This window comes from Oncorhynchus clarkii, chromosome 26, assembly GCF_045791955.1.
Source record: "Oncorhynchus clarkii lewisi isolate Uvic-CL-2024 chromosome 26, UVic_Ocla_1.0, whole genome shotgun sequence".
Lineage (NCBI taxonomy): Eukaryota > Metazoa > Chordata > Actinopteri > Salmoniformes > Salmonidae > Oncorhynchus > Oncorhynchus clarkii.
The window spans coordinates 6,848,555-6,873,504 of NC_092172.1; the positions used below are offsets into that span (position 1 = coordinate 6,848,555).

The window sequence follows — 24,950 nt, forward strand, 5'->3', positions numbered from 1 at the left end:
CCATTACTGACCCCACTTTACAACTCAGTTCAGTGTGAAATAGAGGAGAGTTGAGGACTCCGAGACAAAATGGGGGAGATTTATCATAACAGTTGCACAATATGTCAAAGTAGCACAGCGATAAGGGAGTAAGCTATATGGCGCTTTCAGTTAGAAGAAAATCAATGCAATTATTTAACAAATATGTGTAATATTAGGGTTGGTGGTTTTCTATTTGTAGTTTGTCAACCATCAGGTTTTTATGGCTATTTGTTTTATTTAGTTGGGTTGATATTGAGATTGTCTTTGATGGAGCTGACTCATAGCCTGAAGATGGTTCTTCTACACACTATTCAAAGGGTTTGCTCTTCCCTGAGCATGCGTGTGTGGAGACATCTATTTTGAATTGCTCTTGAGACTTAAATTGCAAAACCATATTATCCCAGTTTTCATATTTTTCCTTTCAATATGTAACTCATACCAGCAAATGATTGTCTACATTGAAATTACATCATAAATCACATACAAGGTATGTGATTTAATGGTATGGGGTCTTTTAGTCTAAATTATGTTTTCAGATGTTTAGAATACACAATGTTAATTATTGTTAATACTGTAGGTAACTCAAAGTTGACTAATAGCATTTACAACCTTCTGATGTGCAGAACTCATTTAATCCCTTCTCTACATCTTAAAGGGTGACGCTGTAAACCATAAACTTATTTGAATATTTTTAAAAAAAACTTTAAGACCATGCATATTCTGCTTTATATGTATAAATTAAAACCTGACAGATATTGTAGCCTATTGCCAGATTATATATTTGTGTACGAACTGAAACCAAAAACCACTAATTTTCCCGATTTTTTTGATTTATTACAATTTTAAAGTGATTTGAGTTATGCTTATTCAAAATAAATGCTTTATTGTAATTAGTTCTCTTAAATATCACGGCCAGTAAAATATATGTATTGTATTTATTTACCCACACTTGTTTGGGTGTTCTGTTGTCAAATAGAGCAGTCAACAGGTTATGGCTATTTATTCATTTTTATCAAAAGAGCTTGTAAAATACAGAATGAATTTGGGCAACTTGGAATCTCTACCTTGGTATTTTACGGCATTGACAAGTATTTACTTTATTACACAGCGGGCTTCATGCAATTATAGTTTCTAGTCTTTTCAGGGTCTATTTTCTGGTCATTTAAATGATATGCTTAGTGACAATTCCCAAATATACTGAACAAAAATATTAATGCAACATGTAAAGAGCTGAAATAAACGATCCCAGCAATGTTCCATGCGCACAAAAGCTTATTTCTCTCAAATGTGCAAAAATTTGTTTATATCCCTGTTACGGCGCAATTCGTGTTTGCCAAGATAATCCATCCACGTGACAGGTGTGGCATATCAAGAAGCTGATTTAAAAAGCATGATCATTACACTGGTGCACCTTGTGGTGGGGACAAAAGGCCACTCTAAAATGTGGAGTTTTGTCAACACAATGCCACAGATGTCTCAAGTTTTGAGTGTGCAATTGGCAAGCTGTCAAAGGAATGTTCATTTCGCTACCTTAAGCTGCCTCCAATGTCATTTTAGAGAATTTGTCAGTATGTCCAATTGACCTAAACTGCAGACTACGTGTAACTAAGCCATCCCATGACCAACACATCCAACTTCTTCACCTGTGGGATTGTCTGAGACTAGCCACCTGGACAGCTGATGAAACTGGAGTATTTCCCTCTGTATTAAAGCCCCTTTTGTGGGGAAAAACTCATTCTGATTGGCTAGGCCTGGCTCCCCAGTGGGTGGGCCTATGCCCTCTCAGACTCACCCATGGCTGTGCCCCTGCACAGTCATATGAAATCCATAGATTAGGGCCTAATTAATATATTTAGTTGACTGGTTTCCTTATGAACTGTAACTTAGTGAAATCTTTGTTCAGTTTACATTGTAACAATGACTAAAGGTACACTAAGCAAGTTTTAGTTGCTAATGAATTCAGTGTTGGCAATGTTTTCTTGACAATATTTAGGGACCCTTTATGTTCATTAACTAATTTCAGTTAATTGGATGTCAAGGCCCTGCATTCAGTATTGGACTAAGAACTGACAATAACAAATCCACCCAATGTGGCACAATGCAATCATTTGACAAATGCATGTAAAATGTGTATAAAAAGTGTTCTGCTGTAGTGGCAGCAAAGTGACTTTCTAGCTCTCTGTCCAGTCTCCCAATAACCTATGTGAAGCTAGCCATAGTAAGGATTACCTACAACAAAAAGTCCCTAATTGAAAGTGATGCAAATGGATACAAATAAACTTCAGAATTGCATTGGGGGCATACTTGTATTTCTCTGTACAGCCTTACCTATGGATTGGGGATCAATTAAATGGGGTGTCAGTCTACTCTGTGACACCTACAGAACACAACTGAAGTTTACGCAAATATTAGCGTTGTAGCTCTTATTGCGGGGCTTTGACTGTGGGGAAATCACCTCCCCAGTCAGCCTATTGTGCAATTGCACTGTACAGCCTTATGGATCAATGAAATGGGGTATCAGTCTACTCAGTGACACCTACAGAACTGAAGAGTTTACCCTCATATTGTGGGACTGAAACCACTGTGAGCCATATTAAGCTTACCAGTCCAGCTCAATGTGTATTGGACATTCATATTGCACTGTACAGACTTACTTATGGATTCTGGATCAATGAAGTTGGGTATCAGTCCACGCAGTGGCATCCACAGAACACAACTGTGAAGGATTAAACAAATATTAGTCTCGTAGCTCATATTGCGGGACTTTGACTGTGGGAAATCACTTCCCCTGTCAGCCTATTGTGCATATTGACATTCATATTGTACTGAAGGGATTTCCCACAGTCAATGTCCTGCAATAAGAGCTACACCACTATATGTGGCCCTGGGTGTCACTGAGCAGACTGATACCCCATTTCATTGATCCACAATCCATAGGTAAGACTGTACAGTGCAATATGATTATAACTATACACAGTAGGCTGACTAAGCCCACAGTCAAAGTCCTACAATAAGAGCTATGATACTAATATTTGTGTAAACTATTCACAGTTGTTCTGTGGGTGTCACTGAGTGGACTGATACCCCATGTAATTGAACCACAAGCCATAGGTAAGGCTGTACAGATAAGTATGCCCCCAATGCAATGATGAATTCTAATACATCCACAGTGCGATTTCAACTGATTGTTAAATGTATATAACACGCCCACCTTGTTTAACATTATATTGTCCACCTATGCCATGATTCAACTGTGTCCGTTTGCATCACTTTCAATGAGGGACTTTAATTTTGAAGACGAAACGCAAATTCCACGATTGTGGCTAGCTTCACATAGGTCTCACAATTGTACAGTCTGCCCCCAACCGCGGAACTCCTGTCCCTGCAGATGATATGGAGGAAATGTTATGAAGACGGGTTTTATGCCAATAATCATACGTGTGCAAGAAAACTAGCATTTCACAGGCTAAAATTAGGCGTGGATTTAAAAATACAAATTGAAGAGCTGTTGAATCGCCATCTCTGGAAAATGGATCCAGGATACTTATTACATCTCGCTATTTGAAATACGTCTCAATTCATCTCCTCACTGGCTTTCTTTCTACCACCAACAACATACCAGGCCGACGTCGACGACAGCTAGCGAGTATTGCTAGCCACCTAGCTAACACTGCTAGGTAAGATGTTCTTTCATTTTCAATTCGCATCTTGGTTGATAATTTCACAACCATCACAAATGTGACAACGTTAATGAGTACAGATCGACCAAATATTATGTTACTTGCCATGGTAAACAAACTTAAAGATAGACAGTCCGCTACTTACGATAGCTAGCTACTTACGATAGCTGTTAGCTAATGCACTCGTGACGTACGTATAAGTGATGGGAGTTGGGTTTGCTCTGTACCTGTCCTGAAGGACGCTGAATATAGATGGTGCTTAACACTGGAACAACAATTACATGCGGGTCGTTGTAGATATAATATCCACGTCCTTATTGTAATTAAACACGGGACTTGTCAACCATTTGGAGGTAACTTTTCCGTTTCACATAATTTAAGTCACCTTTACCACTGTCTTCCTTATTCCGTCAAGACAGCGTGAGGTAGTGTCATAGTTTAGCTCTATCGAGCCAGCAAATCAGGCTAGGTGTAGCTTGCAGAGTAGGGCGCCATTACGACCAGCAATTTGGGGCGTTCCTGCGTTAGCAGGAACCCCTCTGTATACTTCTATTGGTCCGTTTTTAAGCTGGTACACAGGCGGGGGGCTTCAGTACAGTAGGTGGCGGTAATGCACCATAATATTGGATGCCAACCGCTGATAAACCCCACGGAAGAAGTGACGGGGCATCAAGCCTTAGCTATAGTGACCGGAAACTAAGCTTCCTGAAGCATTGAGGCTTTTCACTCAATTCTGTCAAATAGGTCCATTACTTGAGTCTTTGACCAACACGCTTACTATTGGCACCTGCTGGTCAAAATAATTTAGAGCAGCCAAATTATTATAGATGACGTCCCACATCCTGTAGTGTGTGTGCAACATAGCCTTTTTGTCTTCTGCCAAACCGATCAGGTGGTTGTTCAACAAAACAAAGCTTCGGATGTCATTGATCACATGCTTCTGATAAATTGATACATACATCGGCACCCTGCTTTGAAGTACTCTTGCCGATTTCGACGTGTGCCTCTGAGCTCCAGTATCAAACGTAGCATCACTAGGTAGATGGTGTCCATTGCCCCCCGCCTATCGGCAGGGATGCAAACTAGTCACCTTTTGGCGAAATTCGCCGTTTAGAATCCAAAATAGGGGACATACGTGTTTGTGTAGATACGACGAGTGATGTGCGTTTGTAGCAATATTGTCTGTATCCAAGGCTCAGCCAATCGTTCACATAACAGCAGAATGCAGCACGCGACTGAAAAGAGAAGAGACAACCAATTTGCTTGTTACAGCATCATCGCGTGCTCTGGAAAGACAGCAGAGAGTAGGATGGCAGTTTGCCATTTACAGCAACACGTCCCCTGAATGATAACGAAGAGGTAGGTGTAAAGTCTGTCTATGGAGGGGTGAGAAGGTGATAAAGCCTACTTCTTGAGTTGTAACTGAAAAACAACTGGCATTTGGAAGGTTTGAGGTGAGGGAGAAGGTGTGTTGGAACAAGTATTGTTAGCATTGTTAACTATCCTGCTAACGTAAACTCGTCCATCGCCTTGGTCAGTACAATTGCCCTTATTTTAACGCCCCAAAAACGTAATACTTCCAGATCAACTGTAATGTCAATACCATTGTAAAGCACAATTTCTCCCCATTCTAATAGAATCAATTACATGACCTAAACACTGCCCGTTTCTGCATAATTCAAGCAGGCAATGAGCCCCGTCGGGTCTTTTTAAAAATGGCGGGTGGGGAAGCAAACTAATGCGTGATAGTGAGAAGGAGAGATCACGTGTGGGAAAATGGCTTTTTTTCACCTGATATGTACAACTTATCACCTTATTGCCTCTAAAATGTAAATAAAACACTGTAAAGAGTTTATATAATGTGTCATTACATACCTATTTGAAGGTTTGTGTCGAATTTGAATAGGGTTTTTAGGGCGGTGCTAAAGTGATCTTAGAAGTAAACAGCGGCTTTGAGAATGATGATCGCATGCAATGATGACGCAAAAAATTACTAGGAATCCCCCCTTACCCCCGTCACTGTCCATTTCTTGTTTTTAAAGGTTTAGAGAAGTGCTACACCTGGTGGAGCGAGATTGTAAGACAGAAATAGTAGCTTTATGCGTGCTGTACGTCACGACATGACACGCCACGATGTAACGGAGGGTCCGTTTTTTTAACTTTTCTCCAATACTATAGAGCCATTACCATGTCAATCAACGCTTGAATAGAAACATAGTTCACTCACCCGATTTTGACATCAACACAGTCGCTACAGTCCCATTAGTTTTCTTTGTAGCCTCGTTTGAATGTTGCGGTTGCGCACATTTGTACGGAATGGGGTGAGTTTACGTTAGCTGGATCAAATTCTCCGTTAGCAAGGCAGAGAAATGTTGAGCAACATTAGCCAACTTCACTGATCAAATAATTGAGTTTATGGTGTGAATTAGCTGGCTAATAAAGTCAGGCAGCTAACGTTAGCTAGCTAATGTTACAACATCAGATGAGCATTAGTAACCTAACCAATTCGCTATAGTATTAACTGGTATAACGTTACGACTCCTTGCTGTTCCTCAAGTTATAACGCCTTAGTTGCTTTTTAAGTGAAATATATTGGAACACAGTTTAGCCTTTTGTTAATCACCCTGTCATCTCAGATTTTCAAAATATGCTTTACAGCCAAAGCTAGACAAGCATTTGTGTAAGTTTATAATAGCCTAGCATAGCATTATGCCTTGCTAGCAGCAGGCAACCTTGTCACAAAAATCAGAAAAGCAATCAAATTAAATCGTTTACCTTTGATGAACTTCGGATGTTTTCACTCATGAGACTCCCAGGTAGATAGCCAAAGTTCATTTTTTCCCAAAATATTATTTTTGTAGGTGAAATAGCTCTGTTTGTTCTTCACGTTTGGCTGAGAAATCGCCCGGAAATTGCAGTCACGAAAACGCCTCAAAATATTCCAAATTAGCTCCATAATAACGACAGAAACATGGCAAACGTTGTTTATAATCAATCCTCAAGGTGTTTTTCTAATATCTATTCGATAATATATCTGTCGGGACAATTCGTTTTTCAGTAGGACCGATTGGAGTAATGGCTACCTCTGTATTTTACGCGAGAGTCACCCTGGGAGCCATCAGGTGACCACTTACGCAATGTAGCGGCCTACGGCTATTCTTCAACATAAATGTGCAAAACTACGTCACAATGCTGTAGACACCTTGGGGAATACGTAGAAAGTGTAAGCTGGTTGATAGCACATTCACTGCTCAATAGGGACTCATTGGAACGCAGCGCTTTCAAAACATGGGGCACTTCCGGATTGGATTTTTCTCAGGCTTTCGCCTGCAACATCAGTTCTGTTATACTCACAGACAATATCTTTACAGTTTTGGAAACGTTAGTGTTTTCTATCCAAAGCTGTCAATTATATGCATATTCTAGCATCTTGTCCTGACAAAATATCCCTTTTAAACCGGGAACGTTTTTTTTCTCCAAAAATGAAAATACTGCCCCTAGAGTCGCAACAGGTTTTAACAAGTGGATTCAGGGATTAAGTGTAGCTGGAGCTGGGCCTGGTTGAGGTGAGGGGGTAGTATTCCATTTTTTTACTGTGTGAACGTTATTTTTTGCACACATGTAGCCTTGTGCACTTAATCGATGTCTACTATAGTTGCCACTATAATAGAGCAAAATAGAATGCCTGTTTGTTTCATTCTATTTCAACTTTAAGATGTTTTTTTCTCCAAGTGCAATATTTAGATGTGTGTGTGGTCACAAGCATTCTATTATAAAGGCTGTCATGGCTAACTGCAATATTAGTGTAATGTTTTTTCTCAAGACTTTAGTGTCATGTGCAGTGAAGTCTAGGCAACAAATAACATTGGATTGCTTCCTTTAAATTTTTCAGCTGTGAGTTAGGTTCACATTAACCACTTTTTATTTTGCACACACGGACAGAGCATGTAGAGCATATGCTTTGTTGTTTAATTAGCTAGGGATTTTTTTTGTTGCATGTTTCAGTGAAGAAGAAAAAAAGTGTCACCTTTTTGGGCCCTCACCAGTTTGCATCCCTGATTGGGCACAGCTTTCCGGCAGTTTTGTTAACGATGGCGAGGGCAGGTGTTTGGCAGGCAGGAGCGAAGGACACTGTGTGAGCCCTCTAGCTAGCTAGGACTCCTGTACACAGCAGGTGGGAAAGGTCGCTAGCTAGCACACCGGTAGACTGTACTTCACTCCCGCCTGTCTGGCACTGCTCTCCCGCAGTTCTGTTATCAAAGACGAGGGCAGGTGTTCAGTGAAGGACACTGAACAATAGCTAGGACACCAGTAGAAGGTGTATTTGGCCCCCGCCTGTCGGGCACTGCTCTCCCGCAGTTCTGTCAACGACGGCGAAGACAGGCTGGAGCGAAGGACACGGTCTTGAACTGTCTAGCTGCAGTTGCACGTCAGGCAAATTATGATGACATTGCAAGAATGAGAAAGAAGCTCAAGCCTATAGCTTAAATACTTTCATGAGTACTACTCAAGCAGTTTTGCTTGTACTAGTCGGTGTCTTCTTCATTTGATAAAGGCATAATATTCAATATATATGTTTTTTTAATTTAACCTTTTTTAAACTATATTAGGCCTACGTCTGAATGCTGACACACTAGCCACAACATCAAGATCTGTCCCTTTAGGGACCAAGAGAGAGAGACACACATTTGTTTATTTACTTTGAGACCATGGCCAGCCAGCTGGTGTGATGGAGTCATTTTCATGTTTTGAAACACCATCAAGGGCACCAATTTCCAGTGAATGGTGAAAATGCAGTACTTCAGAATATTCCCAACTATACAGCACTTTTGTGTACCTATGTTTTAATGTTTCTAGGTGTCTTTCCGCAGTTTTAGTTTGTTCTCAGCAAAACTATCAAGATGTTGTCTTGTCCAATAAAGGGACAATCTGGCGATTTTAAAAATGTGAGGCCACTGCAATAGGTTACTTTCCATCTTGGTTGCAGTTCAGTGTTACTGGTAATAGTTGGTTTGCATGTTGTGTGAATCATACCTCCCCCCAATGCTTACATAACCAGTCAGTGCCTCCTGCAGAGTAGACCGCTCTGACCAGATTCAGCTGTTGCCTTAACCTGTGCCATTATTTAGCCTGTGAAGATGATTCGATTTGTGGGGGTCTGCTTTCTCCCACATGGCTCAGTCGTAATGCTAGCCTGCTCTCAGAGAAAGGAAGGCTTTGATTACTTGACCCAGGTCTCACCTCTTGTCAGATGAGGCAGCTGAGAGGTTTACAGTGTATCTTGTGTTTTGCCAGTGTTGCTGTTGCAATGTGTTTTTTCAATAACTCTATTTCAATATGTCACAATGTTAAAATTGTGCAGCTATTGAAACCTGGCATGCAACGCATAGTGTACACAGTGCATAGTGAAGAAGGGTTGTTGGTTTTGGTGGGGAAATTGTGTATGTTGTCAGCTCTGTATGTTGATGCTGGGGGGCCTTCACGTACAGGACAGATATAAAAACTCTGGTGTTGTCATTAATGTGGCATACTGAAGGTGGCAGTGACAAATGTTTTGCTATATATTGGACAGAAATGACCGGCCCAGCTAGGCCCTAACTGTAAACATAAAACAATAAATTTTCCAATCAAAAGGACATTTCTTTATCAGTTTAGCTATGTGGCATTTCCAAACAGAATTTGCTAGTGATGGGGGGGGGGGGGGGGGGGATTCATAGTTACATATCACAATATTATTTTGGACTAATTTATATTGATACTTTGACTCCAAGTATCGATTTATTTTTATATACACTGAACAAAAATCTAAATGCAACATGTAAAGTGTTGGTTGTATGAGCTGAAATCCCCGAAATGTACCATATAAAAACCATAAAAAGCTTATTTCTCTCAAATTTTATGCACAAATTTGTTGACATTCCTGTTAGTGAGCATTTCTCATTTGCCAAGATAATACATCCACCTGACCGGTGCGGCATATCAAGAAGCTGATTAAACAATAGGATCGTTACACAGGTGCACCTTATGCTGGGGACAATAAAAGGCCACTCTAAAATGTGTGGTTTTGTCACACAACACAATGCCACAGATGTCTTAAGTTTTGAGGGAGCGTGCAATTGGCATGCTGACTGCAGCAATGTCTACCAGAGCTGTTGCCAAAGAATTTAATGTTAATTTCTCGACCAATTAACCACTCAACATTATTTTAGATAATTTGGCAGTATGTCCAACCGGCCTCTCAACCGCAGACCACATGTAACTACGCCAGCCCAGGACCTTCACATACGGCTTCTTCACCTGCGGGGTCGTCTGAGTGGGGAGTGCTGAGGATTATTTATGTCTGTAATGAAGCCCTTTTGTGAGAGAACTAATTCTGATTGGCTGGGCCTGTCTCACAGGTTGGTGGGGCTATGCCCATCCATGGCTGTGACCCTGCCCAGTCATATAAAATGCCACCCCACACCATGACTGACCCACCGCCAAACCGGTCATGCTGGAGGATGTTGCAGGCAGCAGAATGTTCTCCACGGCTTCTCCAGACTCTGTCACGTCTGTCACATGTGCTCGGTGTGAACCTGCTTTCATCTGTGAAGAGCACAGGGCGCCAGTGGCGAATTTGCCAATCTTGGTGTTCTCTGGCAAATGCCAAACGTCCTACACGGTGTTGGGCTGTAAGCACAACCCCCACCTGTGGACGTCGGGCCCTCATACCACCCTCATGGAGTCTGTTTTTGACCGTTTGAGCAGACACATGCACATATGTGGCCTGCTGGAGGTAATTTTGCAGGACTCTGGCAGTGCTCCTCCTGCTCCTCCTTGCACAAATGCGGAGGTAGCGGTCCTGCTGCTGGCTTGTTGCCCTCCTACGGCCTCCTCCACGTCTCCTGATGTACTGACCTGTCTCCTGGTAGCGCCTCCATGCTCTGGACACTATGCTGACAGACACAGCAAACCTTCTTGCCACATCTCGCATAGATGTGCCATCCTGGATGAGCTGCACTACCTGAGCCACTTGTGTGGGTTGTAGACTCCGTCTCATGCTACCACTAGAGTGAAAGCACCGCCAGCATTCAAAAGTGACCAAAACATCAGCCAGGAAGCATAGGAACTGAGAAGTGGTCTGTGGTCCCCACCTGCAGAACCACTCCTTTATTGGGGGTGTCTTGCTAAATGCCTATAATTTCCACCTGTTGTCTATTCCATTTGCACAACAGCATGTGAAATGTATTGTCAATCAGTGTTGCTTCCTAAGTGGACAGTTTGATTTCACAGAAGTGTGATTGACTTGGCTTGAGAGTGTTCCCTTTATTTTTTTTGAGCAGTGTATATATATTTTTTGCTAGGGAGTGCTAGATAGCCCTAGTCAGTTGTACCTGCTCCAGAACTATTTTTCATCTTATAGCTTGTTATTCATCTTCTTTTTAAATGATTAGCCAACATGTTTTCAGCACTTTTGTTTCCGTGACTGATAAAAACTCATTTTGTCATGCTCTCTCTCTCTGCAACAGACATGCACTACATGACCGAAAGTATGTGGCCACTTGCCCGTCAAACATCTCATTCCAAAGGCATGAGCATTGATATGGAGTTGGTCCCCTCTTTGCTGCTATAACAGCCTCCACTCTTCTTGGAAGGCTTTCCAGTAAATGTTGGAACATTGCTGTCGGGACTTGCTTCCATTCAGCTATGAGCAGTAGTGAGGTCGGGCACTGATGTTGGACGATTAGGCCTGGCGGCGCAGCCGGTGTTTCAATTCCTCCATAGAGGTGTTCGATGTGGTTGACGTCAGGGCTCTGTGCAGGCCAGTCAAGTTCTTCCACACCGATCTCGACAAACCAATTATGTATGGACCTCACTTTGTGCATTGTCATGCTGAAACAGAAAAGGGCTTCCCCAAACTGTTGCCACAAAGTTGGAAGCACAGAATTGTCTAGAATGTCATTGTATGCTATAGCATTAAGATTTCCCTTCACTGGAACTAAGGGACCTTGGCATAAACCATGAAAAACATCCCCAGACTATTATTCTTCCTTCACCCAACTTTACAGATGGTACGATGCGTTCCCCTGTCATCTGCCAAACCCACTTGAAGATACTAACAAAGTTCTTGAAGTTCTCCATATTGACTGACCTTATCTTAAAATAATGATGGACTGTTGTTTCTCTTTGCTTATTTGAGCTGTTCTTGCCAAAATATGGACTTTGTCTTTTACCAAATATAGCTATCTTTTGTATACCCCCTACCTTGTCACAACACAATTGATTGGCTCAAATGCATTAAGAAGGAAAGAAATTCCACAAATTAACTTTTAACAAGGCACACCTCATGGAAATACATTCCATGTGACTACCTCCATGAAGCTGGTTGATAGAATGCCAAGAGTGTGCAAAGCTGTCATCAAGGCTATTTGAAGAATCTCAAGTGTAAAAATATATTTGGATTTGTTTAACACTTTTTTGGTTACTACATGATTCCAAATGTGTAATTTCATAGTTTTGATGTCTTCACTTTTATTCTACAATGTAGAAAATAAAGAAAAACCCTTGAATGAGTGTTCTAAAACTTTGACCGGTAGTGTATTTGGATCAAATAGCAATATATTTGCAGTATGAAATCGCAATACATATAGAATTGTGAGAATCGCAATATATCTGTTTTCGGCAGCTATGTATTGTGATAATATTGTATCGTGAGGTCCCTGGCGATTCCTAGCCCTAGTTTTTGCCCATAGATTCATTAGAGTTGAATCTAGTGATGCACCAATATGACATTTCTGGCCAATACCGAAATACGATATTTTCCTTGCCAAAAAAAAGATACTTTAAATTTTAGCTGCCTTTTAAGCATTCTAGTACAGTTAAATAGTTAACAAACACACATGGACGCAGAGGTCTAAATCACTGCATCTCAGTGCAAGAGTCGTCACTACAGTCCCTGGTTCGAATCCAGGCTGTATCACATCCGGCCGTGATTGGGAGTCCCATAGGGCGGCGCACAATTAGCCCAGCGTCGTCCGGGTTAGGCCATCATTTGTTCTTAACTGACTTGCCGAGTTAAATAAAGGTTACACACACACCACACTGACCAAAAAGTTATTTTGTTTGCATTGACGTATGTCCCCATTACAAGTAAAACTTATTTATTTCACTTACTTGCTGTGCTGTTTCGTTGTTCATTTGTTCAGTCGGTTCATTCTCAACCAGGATTGCTATGGAACGCCGTTTGGGTCTTTGAGTGTCAAAAAATATACTATTTAACACTATTTGACATGTCAAATATTTGGCTTTAATGGATTTTGCCTTTGAGTTGTCTCGCTGAATAACATTATTTGACAAATCGGGACCTGAATATGACTGCACTTCACATAATAATTTAACACGCTCATAAATGTTTGATGTAATTATTACACATTGATTACACTATCACTCGTATTTCATATGTCACAACGATTCATCGATACGTATGCTATGATGCTGGTAAAGTTGTCTTGTGCCCCTACAATGCTGGCCATAAAAAGAAAAGCTAGCTAGCTCATGGATTCAAATAATGTTCTTCCTCCAAATTCATAGCAAAACAACATCTGTTTCAGTAGCTATAGTTAGCTAGCTAAATATATAGCTAGGTGTCATCATCTAAAATAACCTTATTTATTAAACTTATTATTGGATTAATGTTGGTCAGACCCATCTGTGAAGCTAGCCACAATAAGGATTAGCCACAATAGTGGCTTGGCCGTTAGCCTTCAAAATAAAAGTATGGCATAATTCTACTATTTGTATTAATTTGCATCACTGTCAATGACATACTTTTATTTTGAAGGCAAGCCTCAAATTCCACTTTTGTGCCTAATCCTTATTGTGGCTAGCTTCACAACACACAACCCGGTCCGGTCGAGCCTCACTAGCCAGATGAAGCTAGCTGGCTGCTTATAACGTTAGGTTTGGGCAACAGAGTTAAGTAGCTGCTAGCTATTTATTTTCATGAACTGAAGTTCAATTTCAATAGGCAAACAACAAGTGGCAACACAGCTAATACTTACTCACAACGATTCCTAAATAATTGCTAAGAATAATGGAAAAAGACTGCAGTTTCTACTGGTCATTGTTTTCAGGCTGGTTGTAGTCGTGCTAGCTAGGTACCAAGCTAAAGCTAGCTATCCCAGAAGTTGCGGTCAAACAAATAATTGATCAATATCAACATGGTATTGTAGACACATCGTTCGTGGCCGGTGTTTGCTTGTTTGCAGACTTTTTTTGTACAGCTTTGATAGTGGTACTGTTTCTTTTTTGACACGCAAAAACCCAAACGGCGTTCCATAGTATGTATGTCGGGAAGCTAACAGCAGCGACGCTATCACTGTGTAACTCCGGTAGGGCAACATCTGAAAAATTGCGCACTTGGTAGTGTGTACCGGTGCTCGACCAGTCGGCGAAAATCCAACATTACCCATGACGGAGAACGGTTGATTGTCAAGGGCAATAAATTCCATTATCTTTAATGGATTTTGCCTTTGAGTTGTCTCGCTGAAATTCTGTTACTCTTTCAAATGACTGCTCGACTTGTTGACTGCTCGATTCACACAGCAGACATTGTGGGCTAGTTTAGGAATGCTGTGTTGCACGTATAGCTCAACATTTTACCTGCCGTCATTATGTTATGTACCTACGTTATATAGGTATGCACGTCAGCTTTGACATTGGTTTTGCACATCGGCGTTAAACTAGACATCGGCCAATACTGATGTTGGTATTTTTAGCTCATATCGTCCGATTCCGATATGTTCACCGATATATCGTGCATCCCTAGTTGAATCCAGTTGGAGGAAGGCAGCCTAATGGTAGCTTGTTTCTTGTACAGGTTTGAATTATTTTGTAAATGTTGTCTAGGCCCCCAAGTCATTGAAATTCAGCGTCTGAATTTCAGTCTTTTGCAGTCTGTTGTGTGCTACAGGCTGTTTCAGCCATAGCCACTCGCAAATGAATGGCACGAACAGCCTGTATTTCATGTCTCCATCTCCGGGCACACACACTATCCAGACGGTCTGGTGCTTTTACTTCATTCTCTGTGGCTATTTCTTTTTTGCTGACCACTTAGGCCCAGTAGGCTGATATTTGAGGATGCCTATACCCATCAGATCAAACACAACCTACTTTAACATATAGGCTACTTGTAAGCTGATCTGGTTGTGGAGTGTTTGTCTTTCTGGGTGTAGTTTCAAAGGCACCACTTGCAAATGTATCTAGTTTCTAGTGCAGAATGCACTGAGTAGTCCAGATGTAGGCACTGGACTACTTTGTTAAATGATCACGTTGTCTGGCTCTAGATGTAGCCTAAGCCCAGTTTGAATTATAGATGCTAGGTGGAGACGACATTTTATCACCATTTAAGAAGGCTACTGGGAGCAAGATATAAAGCGTGCACAGTTTCTACATGGCCACATAGATTTGTTATTTGCTGACACTTCACTGCTGAGGTCCCTAGTGCATTAGCGCCCACACATTTCTAAGTTAATTATGCTACTCCGAGAAGGAAGGTAAACAAACCAGTGAAGGCGGCTCAGGCAGTATTTGCTCTGTTATTGATAGGAGAAAAAAAAGCTAGGCCTACGTACATGCAGTGGCATCTTAAATGAAGATTGTAGACCGTTATAGGCCTAGTTGCTTTGTTGACAATTCATTGTAAGGCTAGTGGGCCTTTTTTGACTGAGAATAACCTTCCATGGACATTTGTTTGTACCAGCCTTTGGCGTCTGCATAATGTTGTACGGGTATGACCTGAAATTGAGCACGCAATTAAGCTTTATCAATATCCCAGGCCTGTGGGTAGGTAATTCGGCTTTATTGTGAAAGGAGCAACTTAAGAAATGAGCCGCGGGCGTCATTTGAGGAAATTGAATGAACTAGGGCTGCTTTAATCAAACATTAGGCTACTTTTCAGTGAATGGCCAGTTATGCCTATTTTAGATCACAGCCTCACTTTTTATGAACCAATTCACATTATTCTTTGAGTCTACTTGAGGTACTTGTCCTCTTCCGTTCTTTGCTAAGTTTGTTTGCCTGTCAGGTTTTTTGTTGATGCTTGCCATTTGGTCAGGCCTTGTCCAGAGCCATATATAGGCTACATTCTTCCTGGTTTTTGCTTTGTAGCTGTCATGGTAAATTTACTAATTTGACCTGATATTTTGTAAAACGGCCCATTAGCCTAGATAATAAAACCTTTGGTGCCACTGATAACATGGTGCCCTGCTCACTAACGTTCTCTGATTTAAGAATAGCCGACACACAGCTGAGCAAGAAGAAAGCAGGGTTGGGTTGCTATGACGACTATGCTGAATGTTATTACCTCAGGCCGGTAGGGCTGTAGGCGGAATAAAAAATGATTGACTGGGAAGCAAGTAGGTCACATGACCAGTTGAGCAAGGACGTTAGATTTTTCTCTCAGATCCACCTTGTTTTTCACACACTCAGTAGGCTAATATTTCTTCAATAAATTATGCCTTAAGCCTAGTTTATACCCTATGTACAGACGCATTGAAGAACTACAAGTAGCTATACACAATGGTGTTGCGTAGGAAACCTACACAGACATGTGCACCCCCACAATTCATAATTTGACACAAGAATGCAGGCTCTCCATTTTGCGTACTGTTTTTGTGTTGCGTACGTCATTTATAAACCAGCCTTAATGGTTTTAGATGGGAAAGGTATGGCAAGCCTAAATAAGTTCAGGAGTAAAAATGTCCTTTCAAAGTCAGTCACAGACTCACTGTGAGTGCAATAATAGCTTTAAACATGATTTTTGAATGACTACCTCATCTCTGTACCCCACACATATAATTATCTGTAAGGCCCCTCAGTTGAGCAGTGAATTTCAAACCCAGAGTCAATCGCAAAGACCGGGAAGGTTTTCCAATGACCCGCAAAGAAGGGCTCCTATTGGTAGATGGGTAAAAAAAAAAAAAAATCAATGATTAGCACTTTGAGCCTGGTGAAGCTATTAATTACATTTTGGATGGTGTATCAATACACACAGTTACTACAAATATACAGGTGTCCTTCCTAACTCATTTGCCGGAGAAGAAGGAAACCATTCTGGGATGTCACCATGAAGCCATTGGTGTCTTTTTAAAACACTTACGGTGTTTAATGGCTGTGATAGGAAAACACTGAGTATGGATCAACAACACTGTAGTTACTCCACAATACTAACTTAAACGACAGAGTGAAAAGAAGGAAGCCTGTACAGAATAAACTATTTCCAAAATATACATCCTGTTTGCAATCAGGCAGGCACTAAAGTAAAACTGCAAAAAATATGTCAAAGAAATTAACACTATGTCCTCAATACCAAGCATTATGTTTGGGGCAAACACAACACATCACCTCTCTTCATATTTTCAAGCATGGCAGTGGATGCATCATGTAATGGACATGCTTGTCATCGGCAAGGACTAGGTTTTTTTTAAAGATAAAAAGACACGGAATAGAGCCAAACACAGGCAAAATCCTAGAGGGAAAACCTGGTTTAGTCTGCTTTCCAACAGACACTGGAAGATTAATTCATCTTTTCAGCAGGGCAATAACCATTTATTTTTTTAATATTTTACTATGTAGCTAATATTGTTTTAATTAGAACAATTTTGATGAAGGGGGTGGAATACACCAAGATGGGTGCCCTAGTTTTTTGTTGTTATGTGGAGGTCCGTGCTCTCTGATTGGCTCAAAGTGAAGTTGTCGGCCACCGAGTGGCAGGGAATTCTACATGTAGAAATGTTCGGTTTGTCAGTACCAGCCCGTTACGCAACATGCGGTGCCTTTTGTTGTTGTTCTAGCAAGAGAAGGAACGGCCTCTTACTGTACTATTACTGTACTCTGTAGGCCTACCTATCGGCAGTCAGTTTTCTCTGTGCACCTGACCTCCTTTGTTATTCATTCTTTTTTAACAGAAGATATTTGAAATACTTTGCATCTTCAGTTGAGCCACGAGTTCACCTTCTGGTGAGGCGAGAAAAGTAATTTCGGAATTTTAATGTTGGCTTTCTAAAACATTACAGGGAAACCACTAGAGCTGGGAATTGCCAGGGACCTCACGATACAATATTATCATGATACTTAGGTGCCGATACTATATGTATTGCGATTCTTGTGATTTTCACAATTCTGTATGTATTGTGATTCGATAGTGATTTTATTGCGATTCGATGTTCCAAACATATTGCTCACCATATGTCTGCTGCAGAGGGACGAGCGAGCCATGAGAAAACACGTTTTGATTAGTCCTGGTGGAAATGAGGGTTGAAAACAAATTGTGCTCCCTATTTAAAAGGAATATGGAGAACAAGCTATGACGGACAAGTACTGGAGTTGAATATAACGTAATACAGAGCTGTGGTAAGTGTCCAATTTGAGAGCGCACACTACTAGATGGGGTTGGGGTTGTCTGTCAATTAGGCTATAGTTTACCTTTGTTTGTAGTGTCTCCTGACTCTCCAGTTACTCCTCTGATGGGTGCTGTAGCACTGGTTTTAGACTACAATCCTCGATTCCACATGTCAGACACACACCTCCATTAAGTTGACTCCATTAAGTCTCTTTTAGTATGTTAAAATCTGTCCTGTAGCCTAAACTGTACTGGGAGACATGTTTATGTCTTGTGGTATTTACTATTCAAATGGCCCATTACTGGTAACTTACTATGTCAACCCAGCTATCAATCTCCAATCTCTGTCCACAGGTTGATTTGTGAGCTTTTTTGCCTCTTAGCAAAAATGTCTTTACGAGCAGAAGGGTCTGCACTAATCACTGAATCATGCCTTCATTTCCACCTCATTGCCAACGAGGCAGATTGATCGTTTTTCTGGTTCGAGGGCTGCGAGAGACTTGCAGCCCGAGCGATTCTCCACAAGCAGGATCTAATCAGAGTATTTCATTATATTATAGTAGTATTCTTCTTATCGGAATGTGCTGTTTTGGAAGAGAGGAGTACTAGGTGTTTGAATGTGACACAATGTGATCTATAGCCGATGATACAAAACAAACTCACTGGTCCATTTCCTGATTTATGTTGAATTGCAACGTGTGTTTTGAATTCCTACGTCCTAGTCATGGGTTGGTGAAGTTGTTAAGGTGGATGTGGATAAAGCTTATTTCCACATTTCATATCCTCTGTCCTTTGGGCTACATCTCCATAAATCCTTAGTTGGATTACTTCTCATGCTCTCCAACACTTGAGGCATGTACTCTAAATATACAGTATTTGACACAGCTACTCATTCAAGGGTTTTTCTTTATTTATTTCTACATTGTAGAATATTAGTGAAGACATCAAAACTATGAAATGACACATGGAATCATGTAGTGACCAAAAAAGTGTTGTACAAATATATTTTATATTTGAGATTATTTAAAGTAGCTACCTTTATCCTTGATGACAGCTTTGTACACTCTTGACATTCTCTCAACCAGCTTCACGAAGTAGTCACCTGGATTTCATTTAAATTAACTGGTGTGCCTTCTTAAAAGTTAATTTGTGGAATTTATTTCCTTCTTAATGCGTTTGAGCCAATCAGTTGTGCTGTGACAAGGTAGGGGTGGTATACAGAAGATGGCCATATTTGGTAAAAGACCAAGTCCTTATTATGGCAAGAACAGCTCAAATCAGCAAAGAGAAAAGACAATCCATCATTACATTAAGACATGAAGGTCAGTCAATACGGAACATTTCCAGAACTTTGAGCGTTTCTTTAAGTGCAGTCGCAAAAACCATCAAGCGCTATGATGAAACTGGCTTTCATGACGACCGCCACAGGAATGGAAGACCCAGAGTTACCTCTGCTGCAGAGGATAAGTTCATTCGAGTTAACAGCCTCAGAAATTGCAGCCCAAATAAATGCTTCACGGAGTTCAAGTAACAGACACATCTAAACATCAGCTGTTCAGAGGAGACTGTGAGTCAGGCCTTCATGGTTGAATTGCTACAAAGAAACCACTACTAAAGGACACTGATAAGAAGAAGAGACTTGCTTGGGCCAAGAAACACAAGCAATGAACATTAGAACGGTGGAAATTTTGTTATTTTGGTCTGGAGTCCAAATGGGAGATTTTTGGTTCCAGCTGCCGTGTCTTTGTGATACGCGGTGTGGATGAATGGATGATCTCCGCATGTGTATTTGCCACCGCAAAGCGTGGGGGTGTTATGGTGTGGGGGTGCTTTGTTGGTGACAGTCTGTGATTTATTTATAATTCAAGGCACACTTAACCAGCATGGCTATCAAAGCATTCTGCAGCGATACGCCATCCTATCTGGTTTTGCCTTAGTCCCACTATCATTTGTTTTTCAACAAGACAATGACCCAACACACCTCAAGGCTGTGTAAGCTCTGTTTTACCAAGGAGAGTGGATTGCTGCTTCAGATGACCTGGCCTCCATAATCCCCCATTCTCAACCAAATTGAGATGGTTTGGGATGAGTTGGACCACAGAGTGAAGGATAAGCAGCCAACAAGTGCTCAGCATATGTGGGAACTCCTTCAGGACTGTTGGAAAAGCATTCCAGGTAAAGCTGGTTGAGAGAATGCCAAGTGTGTGCAAAGCTGTAATCAAGGCAAAGTGTGGCTACTTTGAAGAATCTCAAATATAAAATATATTTTAACACTTCTTTGTTGTTGTTGCTTACTACATGATTCCAAATGTGTTATTTTATAGTTTTGATGTCTTCACTATTATTCTTCAATGTAGAAAAGGGTAAAAATAAAGAAAAACCCTTGAATGATAGGCGTTCCAAAACTTTTGACTGTTAGTGTACATAAATATATGTTTGACTCTTTTTTTTTCCACTGCTCGACTAAATAAATCTTGGTCGAACAAACATTTTCCAGTCGACTAAATAGTTTCAGCCCTAATGCTAGTAAAACGCTGATTGGCTAGCTCAATGAGGAAATAGCAAGAATTTGAAATGGTCTGTTGGAGATGCAAGTTTGTGGTGTTTAAAAATAAAACATGTTTTAAGTGTTTTTATCTCCAATTCATGTTTTGCCCACATACAGTATAGGATGAGTCAACATTATTATTAGTTAAAGAGATTCTGTGGTACTTTCGTATACTTTTTAGCCAGTAGTTCTGAAAGAAGTGTTCAGCAACTTCCCACAGCCATTGAAGAGGAGTGGGACCAACATATGCATATCTGTATTCCCAGTCATTTGAAATCCATAGATTAGGGCTTAATTCATTTATTTCAATTGAACTGTAATCCTTTAAATTGTTGCATGTTGCGTACATTTTTTCCCACTGTATTTACATAAATGCATATACATTTCAGCTGTCTCTTATGTACAGAAAATATTTATACCCCTTGACTTATTCTATATTTTGTTGAGTTACAGCCTGAATTCAGAATTGATTAAATTGATTTCTGTCTTGCCCATCTACACACAATACCCCATATGAGAAAGTGAAAACATATTTTTTAGGAATGTTTGCAAATGTATTTAAAAAATATATCTAATTTACGTAAGAATTCGATACATACATAGAATCACCTTTTGGCAGCGATTACAGCTGTGAGTCTTTCTGGGTAAGTCTATAAGGGCTTTGCACACCTGGATTGTACAATATTTGCACATGTATTATTTTTTTCCATTCTTCAAGCTCTGTCAAGTTGGTGGTTGTTGACCATTGCTAGACAACCTTTTTCAAGTCTTGCCATAGATTTTCAAGCCAATTTAAGTCAAAACTGTAACTAGGCCACTCAGGAACATTCAATATCATCTTGGTAAGCAACCAGGGTGTATATTTGGCCTTGTCTTTTAGGTTATTGTCTTGCTGAATGGTGAATTTGTCTCCCAGTGTCTGTTGGAAAGCAGACTGAACCAGGTTTTCCTCTAGGATTTTGCCTGTGTTTAGCTCTATTCTGTTTCTTTTAATCCTAAAAAATGTACTAGTCCTTGTCGTTGACACAACCTGATGCAGCCACCACCTTGGTTGAAAATATGAAGAGTAGTACTCCGTGATGTACTGGATTTGTCCCAAACCTAACGCTTTGTATTGAGGACATAGTTTATTTCTTTGTCACATTTTTGGCAGATTTACTTCAGTCCCTTGCAAACAGGATGCATGTTTTGGAATATTTGTATTCTGTACAGGCTTCCTTCTTTTCTCTGTTAGTATTGTGGATTAACGACAATGTTGTTGATTTACCCTCAGATTTTTCTTATCACAGCCAATATACTCTGTAACTGTTCTAAAGTCACCATTGGCCTCATTGTGAAATCCCTGAGCGGTTTCCTTCCTTTCCGGCAACTGAATTAGGAAGGACGCCTGTATCTTTGTAGTTACTAGATGTACTGATACACCATCCACAGCGTAATTAATAGCTTCACAATGCTCAAAGGGATATTCAATATCTGCTTTTTATTTTTATTTTACTCATCTAGCAGTAGGTGCCCTTTGCGAGGCATTGTAAAACCTTCCTGGTCTTTGTGGTTGAATCTGTGTTTGAAATTCACTGCTCAACTGAGGGACCTTACAGATAGGTGTGGGGTACAGAGATGAGGTAGTCATTCAAAAATCATGTTTAAAGCTATTATTGCACTCACAGTGAGTCTGACTTTTTAAGCACGTTTTTACTCAACTTATTTAGGCTTGCCATAACAAAGGGGTGGAATACGTATTGAATTTGTAAAAAATCTCTTAAAACATAATTCCGCTTTGACTTTGAGGTATTCTGTGTTCAGCTTACTAGCACATGCACCATTTTTTTTGTAAACAATTAACAAGCAGGTTAGCTACCACATGTTCTTGTCAAACTGTCAACATCGCTAGAAAGCAACAAAATATGCCAAATAACGATCTAAAAATACACTTGAGGGCAAATAAATCGCATGGCCAGGAATCAGATTTGTATGTGGCTTGAAATATCCCATTCCGTGTGCTTTTTGGCTGTTCAGACTGCAGGAAAAATAAAATATTTCAGTTGGATGTGCCAAAAAATAGTTTGAGAGTCACTTCAAACTGCCAGTGTGAACAAGGCTTTAGTGAACGAATACAGCTGAAAACCATAACCGTAACATACTACATTTTCTTGTTTTTGCAGGTTTCCCCAGTTGTTTTTTCTCAGATGTCCACAATGACAACTAAGGTCCTGCATGCTCCACCCACACCTAGCCCTTCCTCTTCGTGATTGAACAGCTGCTGACTGACCAGAGAGGTGCAAAATGTCTGTGTTGCCATGACTTAAAGACATCAATCAAAGATGGAGAAAAAGAAAATGTGCCCCCGTCTACTGGACTACCTGGTGGTGGTGGGAGCCAGGTGAGGACTTCATAGGGTTGGTTGGGAGATAACAGTCCAATCCTAAACTGATCCCTACTACCTCACATTATATCGTTAGGCCTTTGTTTTTTAAATTCAAGACTGTTTCTAATGCCCATTCTCCTTCCATCCTACCTTCCAGGCAGCCCAGCACTGACAGCGGGTCCCAGACCCCCCAGCTCCTCCGCCGTTATCCGCTGGAGGACCACCCAGACTTCCCTCTGTCCCCGGACGTGGTCTTCTTCTGTCAGCCTGAGGGATGCCAGAGCATCCGGCAGCGCCGGGTCAGCCTGCGAGACGACGCCTCCTTCGTCTTCGCACTCACTGACAAAGACTCAGGCATCACGCGCTATGGTATCTGCGTCAACTTCTACCGCTCCTTCCAGCGAGGGGGGCACCGCCGCGACAAGGCGGGTAGCAGTGGAACGGCGGCACAGACAGTGGAAGCGACCAGCGAGGGTTCGGATGGCAGCGGTGGCTGCCCCACTGCCTCCACGTTGCCGACGCCTGCCAGCGCCGACACAACAACCACACCTGTGCCAGGCACGGAGCCGGGACCACCCAGTGGCGAGCCAAATGCCGGCAGGTCCCCTCGGCATAAACGCAGCACTGCCAAGATGGTCAGTCGGAACCGCGACAGCACGCTGACCTCGCTGTGCATGATCAGCCACTACCCCTTTTTCTCCACCTTTAGGGAGTGCCTGTACATCCTCAAGAGAATGGTGGACTGCTGCAGCCACAGGTTGACCCAGCGCGCCGGCCTGCCCCGCGCAACTCAGAGGTGAGACCTATGCATAGTGCCAGGCTTATCAAACGATGGAGCCCCCTGGTTTCCATTTCTTTCAGGAGATTTAGTTGAGTAAATTCACAACGTTGCTAAAACTATCCTAAAACTACACCTGCCAGAACACTTCCAACCGCAGTACTAACGCCACTCATGATATTTTAATGGACGAGATGGAATTGCCCCACTCATTATATCTTAAAACAACACTGTGGTCTGAAATGCAGGCGGAATCAATTCTTGGAGGTGAAATGGACAGTGAGTCAGCAGGGCCTTATCCCCTATTGTGGGGTCTCCTAACAAATGCTGCAGGAAATGCGTGGTTCCCCTGCTCTCGAAAGACACACACACACACACACACACACACACACACACACCGGCACACACACACACACACCGGCACGGCCTATCATGCTGCTGTCAGCTGGTGTTCATGCAAGGCAATTGATGAAGATCCGTGACCATTGTGTGCATTCATCTTTACGCACACAAGGTATTGAGACATTCCCATTTATTATTTATTCAATAATGTTTATTATTTAACGAGTTAACGAGTTCTATTATGTTTTCTTAGAGGTATATTGAAAATAATTATTTGAATAATTGTAACTTATTACAGTAACTTATTTATTTGCTTCAATTGGAAGTTTTCCTCCCTCAAAAACCAATCCTCTCCTTTCCTCTGTAACGATCAACACCACAATGGATCCATATATTGTCTGCCCAGACAATAGTAACAATTGTCCCTCTAGTAACAATTGTCGCTCAGCTCCAGGAAAAGCACAGCATAGCCAATTCCTGTGTGTAGTAGTAGTAGCAGATGTCGGTAAACTATATTACCCTATCAGAAGCAGAGGGGTGTAAAGCACAGATAGAGCTGTAAAGATGCTTCTGCTTCGGGTTAATGAAGACCTCGCTCACTGTCGTGACATTTTCCCTGGTCTGTGTATAGCGCGGTGACGAAGACCGAGAGAGAGACCCAAGGATCGTGCTCAGGGATAAAAAAAAATGTTCAATGAATTGGTAGCACTTGTGCTCCTAACTTTCAAAAAGTTAGGAGCACCACAAAAATCTTAAAGTACCAGAAAAATAGATTTGTAAATTGATTTAGATATAGCCTGCATTGGGCCTATATGAATCCTACTTCCTTTTGAAGC

At 41.2% G+C, this 24,950-nt stretch overlaps 1 protein-coding gene across 22 annotated transcripts in view; it reads left to right on the plus strand.

The window, feature by feature from the left end:
* Window positions 1-3,270: 3,270 nt before the first annotated feature.
* LOC139384723 (MAP kinase-activating death domain protein-like) overlaps window positions 3,271-24,950 on the plus strand; it is a 75,105-nt gene continuing 53,425 nt past the window's right edge. For 10 of the 22 annotated variants that reach the window (XM_071129568.1, XM_071129564.1, XM_071129566.1 and 7 more), the window contains exons 1-3: window positions 3,272-3,698; window positions 22,792-23,009; window positions 23,152-23,790. In XM_071129568.1, the coding sequence (XP_070985669.1) occupies window positions 22,951-23,009; window positions 23,152-23,790 (698 nt within the window). In that variant the 5' untranslated portion in view covers window positions 3,272-3,698; window positions 22,792-22,950. Of the gene's footprint in view, window positions 3,699-22,791; window positions 23,010-23,151; window positions 23,791-24,950 lie in introns of all 22 variants that reach the window. The other 12 variants (XM_071129574.1, XM_071129570.1, XM_071129579.1 and 9 more) reach the window with 4 other exon arrangements.